This window comes from Filicampus tigris, chromosome 17 (genome assembly GCF_054856515.1).
Source record: "Filicampus tigris isolate MCC_2025a chromosome 17, RoL_Ftig_1.0, whole genome shotgun sequence".
Classification (NCBI taxonomy): domain Eukaryota; kingdom Metazoa; phylum Chordata; class Actinopteri; order Syngnathiformes; family Syngnathidae; genus Filicampus; species Filicampus tigris.
This window is the reverse complement of record NC_141233.1, coordinates 8980887-8999763: the sequence shown is the minus strand read 5'-3', so window position 1 is coordinate 8999763 and position 18877 is coordinate 8980887. Positions and strand designations below refer to the sequence as shown.

At 41.6% G+C, this 18877-nt stretch overlaps 1 protein-coding gene across 1 annotated transcript; it reads right to left on the bottom strand.

The window, feature by feature from the left end:
- Positions 1–422: 422 nt before the first annotated feature.
- On the bottom strand, positions 423–16912 carry LOC147133221 (neuroligin-3-like). Its single transcript, XM_086012227.1, has 7 exons — positions 16646–16912; positions 12774–13434; positions 10092–10151; positions 8550–8699; positions 7685–7870; positions 4750–5539; positions 423–2331 (listed from the first exon to the last, which is right to left on the bottom strand). The coding sequence occupies exons 2-7, from the start codon at positions 13252–13254 to the stop codon at positions 1551–1553; spliced, it is 2448 nt and encodes an 815-aa protein (XP_085868353.1). The 5' UTR covers positions 13255–13434; positions 16646–16912; the 3' UTR covers positions 423–1550.
- Positions 16913–18877: the final 1965 nt, after the last annotated feature.

The following is an 18877-nucleotide window of genomic DNA, read 5'->3' as shown; positions in this document are numbered from 1 at the left end:
ACTAACACTTGACTTTGTACGTGTCATTTTAAAATGTCAGTATGATGCAATACAGGCCTACATCACTGTAATCTACACTAAAAAACGAATTTAGATAATATTTCTATGTCAACTTGTTCCAATTTCATTTTGCTAGTTTAACAGTACGAAGTTGATCGAATATTGACTCTTTTGTATTGAACAAAGAAACATTTGCAGAGCAGCTTGCCATAAAAATAAATAAAGTCAGATTTAATAATAATAATAAACAATAAATACCGCTCCCTCACATTATCAATCAAGTTAGGTTATGGAAAAAAAAAATTGATCACAAATTTCTATGTCGAATAGATTTATAGATTGATTACAATAGTGCCATGTTAAAGTATCAACCATCACACTGAGAGTACCTTGTAACCCTTCTGGACTCAACAAGACTCATCTTTAGTTGGAAAATTTCTTTAATAGGTTAAACCACATTATGACTGGTTGAAAGAACTAAAATCTTCAAGTCCATCATGTCCTCCAGAAAAAAGACAACCAAGCGTGGATGTTGGTGTGTCTGAGGTCCAAACCACTCTGAAAAGTATCAGTGACTTGTAGTCTTGATGAAACTACATTTGAAATGCCAATACTCGCTTTGTTATACATACACTTACAATGTAATTACAGGTATCTTTTGGAAGAGTTTAGAATATCAATAAAGAAATAGCAATCAAATGTTATTCTGTACAAACAAGCAAAGCCAAAAGAATTCAAAGTTTGTTAGAGTACCAAAACACATTTCAAGCCTAAAGTTTTCTCTAGTGAAGCAGAGGTTATATTTGTACAATGTATTAAGCGAAATAACTAATACTTCAAAACTCGGAAGGAAAAAAAGAGCAAGGATATTCAAATATACTACAATAAATTACACAACACTACATATGCAAAACATTTCTTTTGATAAGAATGCCTAATTTACATTTTTTTTGTTATTGTAGCTGAGTCACTTACTCACCATCCTAACTAATGTAGGAAGGTGTGCTAGTGTAAATTGTCAAGTATATTGGAGATACTCATGTGGACCTGTATTCGAGTACAGTTTCAATTGAATTAAGTGAAGCTGTTTGAAAAGAACTACGGTAAAAATACATCTTCCTAAGAAGCAATGAGAAATATGTATAAAATATCAATAATAGCAATACTGCTGTTTTCTGCTTCTTCAACATCTCATCTCCATCCGCGATGAGTTGTGACGTCCCATAGCTCCAACAGATCAAAATAGATATTAAGAAAGCACTTCCCATACAAATCCAACTGTAAAAACATGACTATTAGTTCTTTCAAGGAAAAATCCCCAAAAAGCCATGGTGTAAAATGAGATTTTTTTTTTTTTCTTTTTTTCTGCCTGCCATTACGGAACATGAGCGTGAAAATGACTTCCTGTTATGACAGAGCAAAGGCAGGAGCTTGCTTGGAAAGGAAAAAAAAAACCCAAACATATTCAATCCTATTTTATCTAAACATCCTAAATACAGCTTTACATGTATGTGTCTTGAAGTATATCACAGGTCTGCTCTGCGGCCAAGTTATACCCGTGTGGTGGAGTGAGTGCTGGGCAGGCCGGCGGAGCTGTAGCCGGCGGGGAAGGTGCTGTACGGACTCATGTTGGAAAGACCCATCAGTGAGTTGGGGATCATGGTGATGTTGTTGGGCGTCATCAGCGGGATGTCGTCAGGAGAGCGGCGCTGGCTGAGAGTGAAGTCCAAGGTGGGAGACACGTGAATAGGATTGTGGAGGGCCTCGCACTGATTCCTGGACAGGGTCTCGTCCACAGTGGCGGCGTGGCTCACGTTGTTGCCTTTGCTGTCGCGTTGAGGACTGGGCTGCTGCGACGTTTCCTGGCGGCTGCGTTTATCTTTGCGGTAGTAGAGAGCGGCGAAGGCCAGCACGTTGAGGAAGAGCAGAGAAGCCCCGACGGCGATGGTGACGCTGAGCTCTGTGGAGTAATCTCTGGGGTTGGGCATGATTAGAGGACCCATCTCTCTCCCACCTTCATCACCGTTGGACACAGGAGGCCGGCCGGTGCCTCCGGATCGCTTGCCGGCCGATTGGGTGGGATCCAGCGGCGTGACCTTGGTGGTGGTGGAGGAGTAATGGAACATGTCGTGGAGGTTGTAGAGATGGGGCACGAGGTGCTTCCAAAAGGCCACTTTGGTGGCACGGTAGTGATCACGGATGCGAGGCTTGAGACCGATGTGCAGGTACAGCTGGTCGTAGGGGTCGTACTTGGACCAGGCCACCTCTTCAAAGCGGTTGGCCTTGGTGTGGATGAACTTGGTATCCTGCGGCACGGGTTTGTTGGGATCCCTAAGGAAACAATGTTGACGCAAAGTTAACAAAAGGTGGACAAATACTACGTCATTTTACATATAACAAGAAATGGCCGAACATCCAAGTTTAACCACAATTAAAGTAAAAATATGCCTCAAAGGAGAAAAAAAAACTCTTTAGAGTTCAAAGTGCCATCACGAGTGACAGTGAAAAATACTACCTTATTTCGCAGAGCGACTATTTAATAAAACGTTATCTGAAATGTCATTTTGAAACATTGATTAATCCCCAGTGACTGGGCTGACATATTACTTAACATCTGTACCGAAAGGAGCATTAATCTACTTTTAGGGCCTTATTTGCGTGCCCAGTGCAAGTCGATAACAAAGTGCAGTCTAAGTGTGCGCATGGGTGGACTTTTCTATCTTTTGGTGTTTTCGTAGACGTGCGCTGGAAATGGGCGTTGACGCCATTGTGGGAGTGAGCACAGTGATTGGATTCCCGGCCAATGAAAGCGGCTCCTCTCATTCCCTTTGAATTCAGTGCAGGAGAGGCGCGGGGTCTACATGGCGGAAGCATAACGGACTCGCGTGAAAAGTCCGTGAAAAAGATCGACATGCACAAGGTATGTTTATAAGGAACCACAAGAAAATCTGCATTTGCGGATGATGTAAAGTTGGCAGCTATGAAGTGGACACTTGGGGACCGCCTTCATCTGTATGTGACAACACACAACGGCACACAAAGTTGTGTTGCGCCTTTACAAATATATCAAAGTCGATGATGATAATAATGCATTCAATGAATCGATTTCGACAATGATTCAGAGGGGTTGTCCTACGCTGTTGTCATAATTATGAATCAAACACGATGACCTCACAATTTGTCTGCCTGTGCTTCGATCAACTCCACCAAAATTGCGTTACACCACCTGCACCACAACTTAGACCTGCTTTTAGTTAGTTTAAGATCGAGGTCCACTTCGCATTATAAATAATCTGGTGCGGCGCGGGCGTGTAATAGAAAACGACCTTGGACCACCGGAACACACAGCATGGCGTAGTGTGGCCTGCGATATACCCAAACACGTTAACTAGACTTGCCCCGGCACAAAAATGATGCTCCAGTCTTTACGCTGAGCGCACGTGCCTGCCTACGAAAATAGAGCCCTTGCGGTTAATAATGCATCATGTTTATGTATGTTTGAACTTACAAAATGTGGACAAAAGACACACCTATAAATGAGTTGTTAATCAATCGTAGATTGGGCATCATCCCATTTGCTCCCTCTGCATCTTAAGTCTTGATTTTACCAAGACGTTGTGGACACTTAAATGCTCCTAACTTTGTGGGAGCAATTTGGGGAGGCCATTTTCCATTCCAACTTGGGCGAGATCCTCTAACGATTTATCATTGCGTTTACAATTTGTTGCAATGGTGTGCAATGAATGTGAATTGGTGGTTTATGAAGATTTAAGAGTTCAATGGAAGCTAATCACCATTGTGGACCGTTAGAAAATCATATGACTTTGTACTTATAAAACATTCTATGTTAATTATAAACTAATATAATCGTTTGTTTTGGTGCGAGGACAGGAAAGTACAAAGCATAATGTCTGTGGTTTGCCAGTTGCGTGAGGCAGAGGAGTTCTGCCTGTTAATGTGTATACATATGACCTCGCCTAAGGACAAAAAAGCAAACATACTTCTTAGAAGCAGTCATTAGATGGTTATTCGAGCTCTCTCCCTGCATGCATTTATTGAATTATATCTCTCACTATTGCCAAAGTGCTTGTACATTCTGCTTTTTCCCTAAGAATTTTTGCCTTTGACATGGATAAAGGCACTGGGCCACGTGCAAAACGGTTTTGGCATATCCATTTTGAATTTACAGGATCAGTGTTGGCATAATGAAAACAAGCAGAAACGTGAGAAAATAGGATCGGGATTGTGTAACATCACCGCCTCTACCTAAGAGCTCAGCATTCCCTTGATTCTCCACACCTACTCACTACTTAGATGTGAGTGTTGTATAAAATATAGTATATAAATAAATAGAATATAAATATATATAATATACAAATAGGATATAACTGATTTCTTTTATTCAAATAATTGACAATAATTGGTCTAAAAAAAAAATGGTGCATCAGCGCTTAGCCATAGTTAACATGCTGGTGCTTGGGAACTAACAAGAACAAAGGGAGATAAGACTGCAAGAAATGACAGTGAGAGTTAAGACTGGGCTAATTAGGCACACTATTTCCTAGCGAATGCTACAGTCTTTTAATCAGGGTGATGAAGTAGCCCAAGTTAAAAGGTCGAAAGTCTTAAAAGAAATAAGAGCGGCAGAATCGAAATCAGACAATTTAAGAGTACAGGAGTCTTAAGTGAAATTGCGATGTGCCGACTTTTGCAACTGAGACACATTTCGGCCTCTTTGCTCTTACTTACCCACTCTTGGCAAAGTTGGTCCAATATGTCATAACCACGGCGCTGAGCATGATATCATTCCTGGAGAAGTTGCAGGGAAACAGGTCAGTTGGGCCGATCATGGGGATGCCGAAGACGTAGGGCACCTCGTCTCCGTGCGCTGAGTCGGACCACACGGGCTTCATGAGGCTCTGGCAGTGGTGGTAGAAGGCATAGAAGTAGGTCGGCGAGCCGTAGCGGGCGTGCAGGTCGGCCGTCACCACTGAGGGTTCCACCCACTGGTGGTCAGTGAACAGAGCCACCAGAGTCTTCCGCCTGGTTTCCGGATTGTCCTTATCCGCCCAGTCTGTGTACATGAACTTAATTGTCTCCCTCAGCGTGTCCTTCCCCTCGGGATAGCCGTACAAACTGTCCACAAAGTCGGATACGACAAAGTCAAAGTCGCTTCCGGACACGCCGTCCTCCAGGTCCATCACGTTCTCCACGAAACGTAGACCCTCACCCTGATTGACACCAAGCATGATGTCATAGTTGAGGAACTCGCCCTGCTCCATCAGTATCTCGGGGTCGTCGGGGATGACGTCTCCGTCGATGACCGGTCCAAAAGCCACGCGGTACTGGGCGGGCTGGATCTCTTGCTCCACCAGCTCCTTTGCGGTCTTCTTCTGCAGACAGGAGACCATGTCCACAGTGTCCAGCACGTTGCAGCCCACCCTCTCAGCCAGCATGCGAGTGTACTTGACCGGCTGATAGTTGACAGCCCAGCTGGAGAGCGCGGAACCGCTTTGAATGATGGCTCTATGGAACAAACCTGCCAACACCGAATTCCCAAGAAAAGACCCAAGGGAGGCCAAAGGAACGGTGATTAGTGCTTTTATCTAATCTGCATGAGTTGTATTATCATTTGGCACAAACCTTAAGGACGCTGTGTCCTTCCAGATTTCAAGTAATTAGTATTCATGCATAGAGTATGCATGAAAGGAGTTGGAACCGAACAAGAAATAGTTACACTGAACATTGAATATTAGTCTTGAATAGCTGGGCCTTGCCGGTAGGAAGCTGCAAGGAGAAATGAATTGATAAAGAAGAATAATTGCCCCGTCGTGTTCATTTTAATGATGTAAATAATAATGCATCACTCTTGTCGATCCCCGCGTTTGATTCATGGGCTGTCACTGTTGTGTGCAGTAGCGATCAGTTTGCAACATTGTTTCAGCGCCGTAGTGGCAAGTTTCCCCTTCATCGCTTATTCACAGATGCACCGTGGCATCAAAATCTTTGATTGTGTGCCCTTAACAAGCTGCGTAGCACGCACCCTTGCTGCCCACTGCGCGACGAGAAAGAATTCCACGTTGATATCGATAAATACAGAGGCTACTGCGTTGGATCTTTGTATGCAGAGCGATGCCTCCGTCTTAAGGAGGTTCGTATTTGGCACCCAAATACGACAAGTGATGATAGATATCGAGTCACAAAAGGCTTGCTAAGGTTAAGTCACACGAGTCGTTGGAAGAAGACCGCGCCAACAATGTGGCTTTTTTTCCTCTGCTCCTGTCTTTTATTTACATTTTGGGGCCACTGGCTATCATGTCTGCTTCAAAGAGCTCTAGAGGCCTTTGTGCGTCCGCTGCAGTCCAGCCAGGGCATCAAATAGAAACCTCACAAAGCACAGTTGCACTTGCCGCAGCCTCCGTGGATGGCATTGATGAAAACGGCCCTTCTTGTGATTCTGGTCGGCTTCAATGACAGGACGGCAGCTCCCGGTGGGCAACAAGTACCGAAATACGCTACTTTGACTCGAGCGAGCAGATTTGTATAAGTGCGCAGTGCAACTAATGTTTTAAAGGTACTTATTGTCTTTATCACATATAATTTTCCTGTGGGTGCACCAGTGATTTTCTGCGCTTGAACACAAAAATAAAGCTATTATGATGAATATTATTGGCATCTAAAATTAGCTGTCTATGATTACAGCAGCACTTGTACTGTTCTAATAGAGGCTTTGAGATTTCAAAAAGCTTGGAGGTTATAATCAATATAACTATAAGGTGCAACACAGTAGCTTCAGATTCAACCATTTATACAATGGAGCTCATACAAATGACAGGATTAAAGACAACATAATGGACACAAGCTTTTCAAATAATATCAATGTGTCATGGTGTCAATGTAAACACACAGATTTATATATATATACAAACAAGTGTTATAGAGTCTTCAGTTAACCTAACACATCCGGATAGGTAAGTATTGATGGTGAGCTACCACATTCCAGTGTAGAGGTTGTTTGAAGGACATGTCTTGGAATATAAAAGTTGAATGTTTCTTGGTTTAATAATAGCGTTATTCATCCTCAAGTGCGTCAAGTGCCTCTCTCTCTGTAATGCCACGCATAGTTGTATTGCGTTTATGTATATTTTGCTTCGGAGCAGCGGCGCTATTAAGAGAGGGATTAGATCGCTTAAGTCCCCAATGAAGGCCCGCGTCCCGAATGCACCCGCCCACCGCTGTTCAAAGGTATCTGCGGATGATATGCCGTCATGTATTAACAAGCATTAAAGCTCTTAAATAAACATGGCTTGACTGCTGCTCACATGTACTTTTCAAAGGAATTTGAGTTAGCGTTTATAAAGAAATGAAGAAAAGCTCAATTTTCTAAATCCCTTCTCGCCTATTCCAGTGGACTCTGGGCGAAAGGTAAACCTTGGACTGGTCGCCAATCAATCACAGGGACCATATTGAGAGACAGTGTCTCAAACTCAATTCCCAGTCTTGAGCTACAACTGAACCCAAGTTGGCTGCACGGAAGACAGGTGAGTGGACCACTGCACCGTCACTCTACCGATATCAACGTCATCCATCCTCATTAATATTCTTTTTGAAATCGCATTTTATTTCCAATTTGATACAATATTCCTGATCTAGTCTAAAAGTCTGACATGAAAAGACGTCCTACCTTCCGAATGGTGGGATAGTGTTAACAGGCTCACGCAGGAAGCTCCGATTCCAGATCCAAAAACTGTGATACGACCCGGGTCCCCTCCAAAGTAGCCGATGTTCTTACTGATCCAACGGAGAGCTTGAATTTGATCGAGGAGTCCATAATTCCCTTTTGCGGCCTGGTCTCCAGTACTGAGGAAGCCTGGTGTATGGACACAGAAAACAACCGGTCATAGCCAGCGGGCCATCCAAAGGAAAACGATCTCATTTCTCATATGCTGTGTCTCCTGCAGTGTCTTGACCGTTGTAGTCGTCTCCTCGATAGTTGCCTAAGGCCGCTATGAGGCGGGTGTGCTCATCAAACCTGAACGCTGTCATTGCAAGAGTGACTTCATAAATTTCAACGTGCATGAATAAATAAATCCTTTACCGGACTTGTCCCTTTGAATTCACAAAAGCACACAGAGGTCGCCAGTGCTGAGAATTGATCCTGTTACTTATTCGCCGGTCCAGTCCTGGAACAACTCACTGCTTCTGAATGCTAAACACGAGGACACAGAATTATCTCGACCTTGTGAGTCCTTGGGAATGCTTCAACGGTCAGTCTGATAAACTAGTACAAATTAGACACATCCATATAGGAGGGGGATAATGTGTGAAACAATGACATGTATCGTATTTGCTCTGAAGACAACATTTGTATGCAAATCAATTCATCTGAGCTTTTCTTTCACCCCTTTACATTTTTCTCTAATGTCCCTTTCAGTGATTTAAGTGGAACTTAATCAGCAGTGTTAAAGTTTAATCTCCCTCTAAACAAACTAATTGGCCATACGAAACAGCATTAAAAGGTTAACGCACACACAAGTTTTTTTCATCACCTAATATTCCAATTCTGTAGTTGAGCGTGACAACAACAACGTTCCCATAGCTGGCCAGCACGCTGCCATCCATCATGTTCCCAGTGCCTTCCATATAGGAGCCTCCGTGGATGTATACCATCACAGGTCGAGCTTCCGAGTCCCTTATATCTGCAATGTCAACACACACGCGATGAGCAAACAAAAGCGCAGGCAACAGTAATGCAGTGTAAGATTAACAGAGCCCCATTAAAACCCGTGTTACAGCTGTATGAAGTATGGTTACAGACTGACGAGAGAAGGTGCTTCCAAGCAAGCCGAGGTGGCAGATTTATGGTTTGAAAGCTGCGATGACAATAAAAAAAAAAAAAAAAAGCATGGTAAATAGACTCGAAGGCAAGTATATGAATTAAATTCTCAGCAGCTTCGACAGTAACTATTACATTCTAACATATCTGGTCACTGTTATTATTTACAGGGGCGGAGCTAGGTGGTGGCAACCCCCACGTCTAGGGGAAGATTTTGATGAATGTGATTCCGTGATGCAGATAATTAGTTACGCCTTACTACTGTTTCCATACGGTCACATTACACAAGGCACTTATATGCTCTGTCACCACACTTTCAGATTAAAAATCCATCTCAATAAGATACTTTTGAGATGCACATAGAATATGAAAGAGTCTTTCATAAGAGTGAAAAATGTGATACTTATACTGAGCATTAATCGCGATTTTCACAACCAAGCACACAATCACCATGGCTAAGAAGTCATTGTTTCATAAAATAAAATGCACACATACAGTCATACTTGCGGTTTGGCACCTGCAGATTCATATATACCCAGATTTTTCTTTGTTTGTAATAATTTTTTGACCGACCAACCTTGCTCAACACGCTCGCAATACAGGCAGGAACAAATATAAGTAAGAAACAATGTTTAGAATTGAGAAGAATGAAGAGATTTCTGTGTCATTGAGTTTCTTCGATATTCTTCGAATGAATGAGATGTCGATCTCGACTATGCAAAATGTTGTCAGCCATTTGTGACAAATGATTACTCTGATTGGCTGGTCGATTGTATCACCCTGGCCACCACTTGAAAAGTTCTGGCCATGCCACTGTTTATTTATGTTGCTAAACAGATTCAAGTATTGATTTTACTTGAGCCTTGGCTGGGAAGAATATGGAATTTTAGAGCTGAATATTACATGAATGGATGAGCTTTAATGTAGTCCTCGGGGTGTAAACCGATTTAAAAACAACCGAATTGAACTAAAATGCACCATGTTATTCTGAGCTTGAGTTATCTTCCAATGAGTAAAAATGCGATTAATTTTTCAAGTACATTCAGACCGCGAGGCAGTAAACATAAAGTGTTTGGGCCTACCCGACATAAACATGCGACTCAACCGAACATTTTGTCTACAATCACAAATTCGCACTCATGCAGATCATACATATTGTGTTTTTAGCGCATATGAAATAAGATGGCATTATCTGAACCCAAGAAGCAATGAAATCAAAGACCATGCATCAAGAGAAGGAAAACAACAAAAATACCTTCTGATATATGAGTCTCAGCATGAGAAAAAGAACCCCCCTTTTTCTTGTGTTGGCTCCCTGCAATTCATAAAAGGGCAAAAAAATGGAATTTAAATACTGTAATCATCCGTATTCAATGCGCTGTCCAGTCAAGCAAACAGACAAAAATCCTTATTGGCAAAGAGGCCACGCATCCTTTTCCCTGTAATTTTCCACACAAAATGATATGCTGTGATTATATAACCTGCAGTGACGTATACATGTTTGCACTGTTAATTCTAGTTGAAATAATGGGAAAGAAGTGAGCATACAGGTTTGCGGTGGGTGGTGGGGGGGGCGGTTAGAATTTGCACGCGGCATTGTGTGTGACAATGCATGCATCCATGGACGTTACGTGCTCCCTAGCCGCAACATAACGTATACATTCTAATGAGTTTCAACTACAAGAGCTGAATATAAAGAGTCTGCATTTACAAAGATAACAATGCTCAGTTTGATTAACACGACCAGAGATATTCATTTTATGCTTATTATTGTGGTTGGAAGTCGTTTGCAGTAGTGTGCTCGAGTGTCATTTATGCTGGTTCATTCTGTGATTCCCAACCACCGTGGCTGTAAATCAGATAACTATTTGATACTTTTGTGGCGAGCGAGCAAAAATGGCAAATAATTCTTGTCACACCTGAGGGCATTTCAAGCATACCATGAATACAAATGAGGCGGGATGTCTTGTGCTTCGTTTCAACTTTATATTAGGCAAATATGCATCGAAGTGTTTAATTAAGCAGTGTTATAGGTGAGGAGACCTTTAGTCAGCTCTCAGACTGGGGGACTCATTAAATGCGGGATGCACCATTTTGGACGGCTACCTGTCAAACAGGCTGTTTGTGTGCTGTTGCTAGGCTACTGTAGCTCGGCCGCTCGAAGAGAGGGAACACTGGCTTTTTTGTATTGTTAAACACAAACTGAAGCAGCATGAATTAGCTACACTTGTTTGTAAGCACTATGTTAATATCCATCCTTCTTCTATGCCGCCAATCCTCACTAAGGTCGCGCTCCTAATATATGGGTTCACAGTAGATATACAAAATGTTCCCTCACTGCCTTATTTCAACTTCTCCACTACAGTCAATGTTAAAACCAGGACAAACTCAGCAACAGACAGAAGTTGACTTTCTGTACCTCACTAATTGGCCCCCAAAAGACACCCTGTCGGAGCAAAGATTGTGTTGCATAAAACACAAAAAAAGAATTGAAGGTGAATGCAATTTTTAGAGGAAAAAACCCGGAGTAAAGTTCCGTCAGAATTTTCGTTCGAGTTGCCTTTGATGATTTTAAGAGGTTACATTGACCAGCCGCAACATAGGGCACACCTGCACAATCTAATCAGATTCAGTAGAAGAGTTGTGTCGAAACATCTGAGAAAGGGCATTCATTTTGCAATTTCGGCTGTAGTTTGCGGTTGTGTCGAACTACGCTGCATCACACTAATAGCCGTGAATAACATTTTGCATACATACCTCACTCAGTTACATTAGAGTGAAAATATTAGATCCAGCTCTCAATATGACACAGTTTAATTATACACCAATGAAAACTACAACCATGATGATAAACATTATTAGGTCAATATCACTATGAAATGCGTTTGATGTACGTTCTCATCAGAATCATTCACTCATTTTGAAAATGAAAGAGAATAATGAAACTCTGAGGCAGGGGCGGAGCCAGAATATGGCTAATGGGTGGGCCTGGAAAAATCAGGCTGGGCCTGAATATTTCTCTCACTGAGCACAATCCTCTGGTCGCGACACACCGTATATTCAATTAAAATGACAAACTGAATGTGAAATTCAAATGTTGCTTAGACAACCACGATGATGCAATTCTTAATATTCTATAAAATAAAAAGCACAACAAAACACAAATTAAACAATAATCATGAATCAATGTGGGTGGGCCTGTGTACATGCAGGCCCACCAATGGCTCCGCCCTTGCTCTGAGGTCTTATTTTAACATTTTCACTGAAAAAAAAAAATATGTTTGGGTTGACTTCCGCTTTAACACAATGGGCATGAAGTAGTTCAATAGAAACTCAACTTTTTTAAGGGGTGAAATGAGGTTTTAAAGGCACCTATGATGACATTGCCTCTGTTATCTTTGTAAATGCTGATTTTATGATAAAGCCGTCGCATCAGATTTTAGGAGATTATGCAAGTAAAAATACTGTTGTAGAATGCCCGCTAGGGTTTAATGTGATCATCTATCTTTGTAAAGGCAGGCATTTTGAACTCTTGTATTGGATTTCATTGGACTGTGCAACTGGTCATAATATTGTGGCCGGTGAGTATGTGCGAGGCTCATTGAAAATTCTGCACACTTTAAGATGACAAATATTTGAACCTTACCTCACCTCGGCAATATTTCATTCAATGTTTCCTGGAGGGAAAGTAATCATAAACTAGAGTATATTTATGCTTCTTAATGCTTCTTGCGGCTCTATGGAAGCACTAGCTGTGGGCAAAATACATATCCAGTTGGAATTTATTAAATGATGTGATCAATGTAAGTACAAAATGACCTGGTACGACTGTGACGAAATAGCTTTGGCGGTGTACACATTGAAAAACACGCGATGACACCAAAGCCACACAAGCAGTGATCAATGGACAAATCATTCAGCACGTCCGCCCACTCACCTTCCTCTGTCGGAGCGTAGATGTTGAGATATAAACAGTCCTCGCTCTGATCTTGAATGTACGAGGCGACCGTGTCCAGGTTGTAGGTGAACCAAATGGGCATCATTATCTCTGGCACAGTGCTGTGGATGTTCTGAGGGCACACAGGCATGAAGTGTGTGGCATTCTTTATACCCGACCAAGCAGATGGCTGATCCGGGGGCATGAAACGTTTGTCTCCCAACGGGGGGGCGGCGTAGGGGACCCCTAGATACTGGTCAACGGGCCTGAGCACCTCGCTGGGCACGGGGACCCTTAGACCTCGCAGCTTCCCGAACTGGGTGGTCACCGTGGGGTAGAACTTTTGGCTTGTGGCCTTGGTAAATGACCAGCAGGAGCATAATATCCACCAGAGCAGAGCACAGTGGGTGATGGTGACAGTCCCTTGTTGGTGTAGCAGGTGTGCAGGGAGCAGATGGTCTTTAAACGTAGCCAGCCGCATGGTTTGTATCCTCGCACAACACGAATGCACACGGTAGTGTCGGCTCAGGCCCTCTGCACTGAACTTGTCACGCAGACATCACTCAGGCTGCCTCCAGATCTGATGCTTAACAAATCCAAATACACCTCAGGCAGGTACGGACCATCGCCCCTTCTCATTTTCATGGCAAGGAACACCGATCTGAAAAGACAATAATTAGACGAAACATTTGTTAGACCTGAATATCGTCGCTGTCATGTGAAAAACGCTTAGCGCCAATTTTTTTTTAATTTTCTTATTTTTACACGAATCATGTTTCCGCGTTACGGATATGGCATTAAAGTGAAAATTTAAGAAAAAATCCAAAATTGGAAATAAGTGTTTTTCACAGGACAGCGACGATATGCCTGTCGATACAATGATAAATCATGACACTTATAATTTGAGAATATGGTTGCGCAGTAGATAACATTGTCCAAGCTGGATATCGAAACCATTTCCTTATTTATAAAGCATTTTACATGCATCCTGAGAGTCCCACACCCTCTTGGGACACAGTACGTATTATTTGTAATGAGAAATGCTTCAAACTGGAGTCACTGTAAACTACAGTCCAAGAGTATATTTTCCATACAGTAAATACTGCAGTGGAACACCACAGAAATCCTCCCAGATCACTTTGATCGGTCAAAATTATTGTTGTGTTGGAGTTAGACGTAACCAAGATACAGTACAATGAATTGTCATAAGGCAAAGTGTCAAAAATTGAAAGGCGTGGGAGGACGAAGGATTTGATATATGATGTCAGTAAAATCCTTCAATCTTGTCAATCACTGCATGCAAATGAAAACCACCTTTTAGGAGGGCTATTTTCTTAGGAACAAATATATGAGTGAAAATGCATAAAACACTGAATATTGATGTCTATTTTTTCGTGGAGGAGGAATGCGAATCGGCCATCTGTTTGATGTTGGAGTGATGCTATGGAAGCAGATAAAAAGGTGTGAAACAACACTTCTCTTATGTAAAAGAGCATTTAAAGTGAAGGAAGATTAAAACAGCTCCGTTTGAGAGGAAGCACCCTTACTTATGTTTTCACACAATTCAAAGACACCTAATCTCTCAGATCACTTTATACAAAGTGTTTGTGCTTCACATCCAAGCCACCCTGTTAGAAGCAGGCTCAAAAAAGCATGATGCGAAGCGTTGAACAATCCCTGAACAAACAAGTGTGATGAGCTAATTGAAGCACTAACTTTCCCTCCTAAAGCCAAATAATGTTAGGTTAATGAAAAGGCTTGATGGAGGCTTACAAACCGTAAGAGCCTATTGGGAGCGTTTGAGATGAATACTTCAGTAAAAACTATAAAACGTCACAAATGAACAGAGTCTGAGCTTTGAGTGTCATATTGATCAGACTAATTCTGCCGCAAGAAGCTGCGTCATAATGGTGAATGGTCATTACTGGAAAACATAAACATAAACACAATTTTATCATTTTTAATGCAAACATGACAAAGCTTTTCTTTCACTTGCTACCAATCTGTTTGGTAAAACAACAACAACAACAATGACAACATATACACAAACAGATGTCAACAAACAGAAGACAACTTTCCTCTCATTAAATCATAACCCCGCACCCCCTTATTTAAATCTTTATAGTCTGTGATTGCAGTGAGGCTGCATTGCTCATCATTATGTTCTCACACGCTTGTCAATGAACATGGAAAAAACAAGCTTGTTAACCTAATCAAATTTATTGACGAGTTCTGCCTCCAGCATTACGAAAGACTGCTGCTGAGAAGCAGCTCATTTTCCAACTGCTAAACCTATTTAAGATTAAAACGAGAGACAATTTGTGCCTCCCAAAAGGAGGAACTAATTAGCCGAAGACAAGCATGCTACTTCCTCTCGCTGTTTACAAATAATGTGGTGCAGCACATAACTTTTTATAATGCTCGTCAGTTTATTCGTTGCATAGAATGAGACATGTTAGAGGTTCAATGGAGACTGTTCTTTTCTGCCCGGGGGCCTACTTTGTCTGCGGTAATTAAGATGTATGATCATAGTCCGTGGCAAGAAAATAACAGTCTTGTTGCATACAAGAAATTGTAATGATATGATTTTTTTTTTCTAAATTGCAGATCAGGGGAATTTCTTTGGCTTGACGTTTGACAATAAAACACTCGAATATAATTAGAATGTTGAAGAAATCCTCAAATGGAGCAGAAGCCAGCAGCAGTATAGCCACCACCAATCAGACTTGGTTAGTTGTTTTCGGCTCGATCAAAAGAGATAATATGAATTCTTAAAATGAGCAGCATTTCCTTTTGAATTATACATGCTGCTGCTTCAAAAGATTTTTCTTTTTAACCTATTGCCGCAATGTTAAGTTAGTTTTACACCTGATGCAGACTATTGCTTATTGAATATCGGCTTCAAGCTTGTAGTCTGTGATTGGACGGATGTTGTAAAGGGCCTTATGGCTCATAGCAAATAAGCTGTGTCATAAACTCCAGCGATTTAAATATATACATTTTGAAGAGCTTCAATCTGGAAAGGAGTTAAGATACTGCGCAAATGTTTATTTGCCTATAACTCAGCAAATGGGTAGTATACTAAATACAGGCTCAAAAATGTAAACCTCTCATAACAATTTATTGCAATGGGCCACAGATATTTATGCATCACAGCGGCGGTTAGACGAGAGCAATTGAGACCCTTGGGTTCACTGGGACCATACCAGTATAAATCAGAGTATAGGACAGACGTGATTCCATTTAAAGAGATTTTACAATGATTGGTCTAATCATATTTCACTCTCTACTATTACATTCTCCACACCTACGCCGTTGACAGGAACACAAATCAACACTTATTGGACACCAATGAAAAAATTCTGTGAGAACATCTTATTGATTGGGATTTGCTATAGCCTGGAGGTGCAGAAATAAAAGCTATTTAAGAAGCACTATAATATCAAACAACAGCACCGGGCTCCCAATGCCCTTGTATTTGACATGTGCACGTCCAAAGCGATTGAGCGGATTCCTCAAATGCCCCCTGAATTAGCAGTGAGCAATGATAAGAATGGAGAATTGATGCAAAGGATGATACCTGGGGGAGCAAATGCAGCCTCATGTGATCATCGGTCCGTTTTTTAATTAATGCAATCTGGCTCCATAGAGGGAAAACAAGCCACAGCCCAGATATGATGGGAACACATTACGGCAAGCTTGTTAAATCCAGGTCTACAACGGTGTATTAATATATGAAGGATGAGAGCATATGACCAGCCAACTAATGCCTTATCAATGTTTACAACGCAAATGAAAAGAAAAAAAAACACACACTGACATATGTATGTGATAAATAGTGGGGGGAATACAGCATCATTAGGTTAACTCACCTGTTTTAACAGACGCCGCTACGCGCTCCATCTGTGGACGTCCTCCATTGCATTCACCCTCGGTTCGGCGATAAGACAATGGCTGGAATGAACGTGTTCCTGCGCTTCCCTATCGGAGACACATCAGATCTTTCCTCACATCACACATCTCCTGCTTTACACAGTCTGCGCTGCTGGCTTTGCGCATTCACGACGCCAAGGTCAGGAGCGCCAACGGTTTTAATGGAGCGCCCACTATAGAGATCTCTCTCCACGGCGCCCACTGGCCGCGCGTTGCTAGGCGACCGCCGGGATACGCCAGTGCATTAGATTCATCCACAAAACAGCCGAGAAAATCCTGATTTAGCAACCATTAACTAAACAACAGTGGGACACCACTCACACACGCGCACTCACATTATGTTCCACCTCCCTGTTTGATCACAAATGAGTCTATATTTGGGAGACTTTCCCCCCATTCGTTTAACTATAGGGAACAAATGTCTGGGGAAGAAAAACAAGTCTTCCATCATTTTTTTTGTAAATAAGCCATGTTTTATACTAAAATCCACATCTATGTGGTGCCAAAATGGGCTAAAGAGCGTTCATATATTAGGAACGAAAACAAAAGCCTTTGCAGTGTTGAAGAGCCTTGCAAATTAATGATAGGCACCAGCTACTGGGCTGCACTCCAGTTTAATAAGCAGATGGGGAGAGAGGGTAAGGGGATATAAGTCAAGACCAAAAAAAAAACAGTGCAAGTTACTTTAAAGTCCCTGTAAAGTGAAAATAAATGTCTTCTAAATGTGACACATCACCACAGGGAAGTGTTGTTAACAACTTGCCGATAATTAAAAAAAAAATCAACTATAGAAAATTAGGCTTAAGAAAAATTGTGAAAAATCATGCCATTGTCTCCACTCTAAAAAGATGTGAGTGCATCCATTGAATGCGTGAAACCACAGCAAGTGAAAAAATGTATGCTCCTTAAAGCATCTTGCTAATGATTCATTAAGACCGTACACGAATGGAAGTATTTGTTCGATGTGATTACATAGAAAGTCAATCTAAATGCGTTAATAGGAGTGTATTCATGCGACACAAAAATGCGTTTGACGTGACGTGAGTTGGGTGAAAACACTTCTTCGACGAGAAGTTAACATTTTTCAAATCAGGCCACAGATTCGTGTGACGCTGTGTTGCTAATGACAGCCAATCGGCATCAAGATTACTGTGGCTGTGTCATGCGCAACGTCCCAATATGCATCTGAAGCCCGCAAAGCAATGGGAGACAAAATTATCTTGACTATTTGTGGGCACCCGAAACCTTGTGATAATTCCTGTTGTGAATACTGCAGTATGAAAAAATCAGCAGACCTGGAGAATGGTGAGCAAGGAAGTTGACATATCTGTTAAAGTGCAAGTTAACCCCAAAATGTTCTTTACAAGAGTATGTTCTATGCAAAACCACCAGTCTAAACACAGCATTCTGATTAATACTATGTTTGTAGAATACGAATTAAGTAGCAGTTTTTTGGCCATGTGAGGGGGCAGCCATTTTGTCACTTGTTGTCAACTGAAAACGATATAACAGTTTCTCAGGGCTCAGGTGACAACCCATCATGGCTCACCTTCAGAAAACAGGTGAGCCGTGATTTGTTGTTACTTGGCTCGACCGTAGCGTCACCTCTTTGCTTGGAAATGTAAATAATCAAACAGCTGTTCTGTGAATTATGACATCCAGGGAAGACATTTTCAGGGAAAAAGTTTAGCTAGCTAGCTTACTGCATAAACTGGGCCTACTAATAATAATTAACTTGCATTCGGGCCAGATACCACTGATGCAATCAAAGGCACTGAGTGCTGTTTTAGCCACGCCCCCAAAATCTGGAATACTGAAATTCTGTAAAAGACTTTACATTCATTTTACAGGGTCTTCCAGTTGGAAGGCTTCTTGGTTAATAGGAAATGTCTTTACAATTCACCTTGTACTAACTCCATTATTAACTGTATCTTAATTGGACTTAGGTTTTGAGCTTTGTCAATTTTCTGGATAAGTCTCATCATGGAGAAGTGACTCATCACCGGAATCAGTTTTTTTATGACATGAAATCCACTGCTATAAATAAAGACAGTTGCTTACATATAAAACGCCTCTGGACAATATATGAGTCATATACTGGACATATTAGAAAGTGCAGGAGATATTAATCCACAAGGTATTGCCTTTAGTTTCTTAATTTGGCCAGTACC

Bases quoted from the DNA above. Each gene is read 5' to 3' on its own strand.
- LOC147133221 (XM_086012227.1), bottom strand. From the start codon at position 13,254: ATGCGGCTGGCTACGTTTAAAGACCATCTGCTCCCTGCACACCTGCTA. The intron at 10,152-12,773 runs GTGAGTGGGCGG...TATGAATTGCAG, and splicing joins CTACGCTCCGACAGAGGAAG to GGAGCCAACACAAGAAAAAG. The intron at 5,540-7,684 runs GTAGGACGTCTT...CGGTGTTGGCAG, and splicing joins ACTATCCCACCATTCGGAAG to GTTTGTTCCATAGAGCCATC.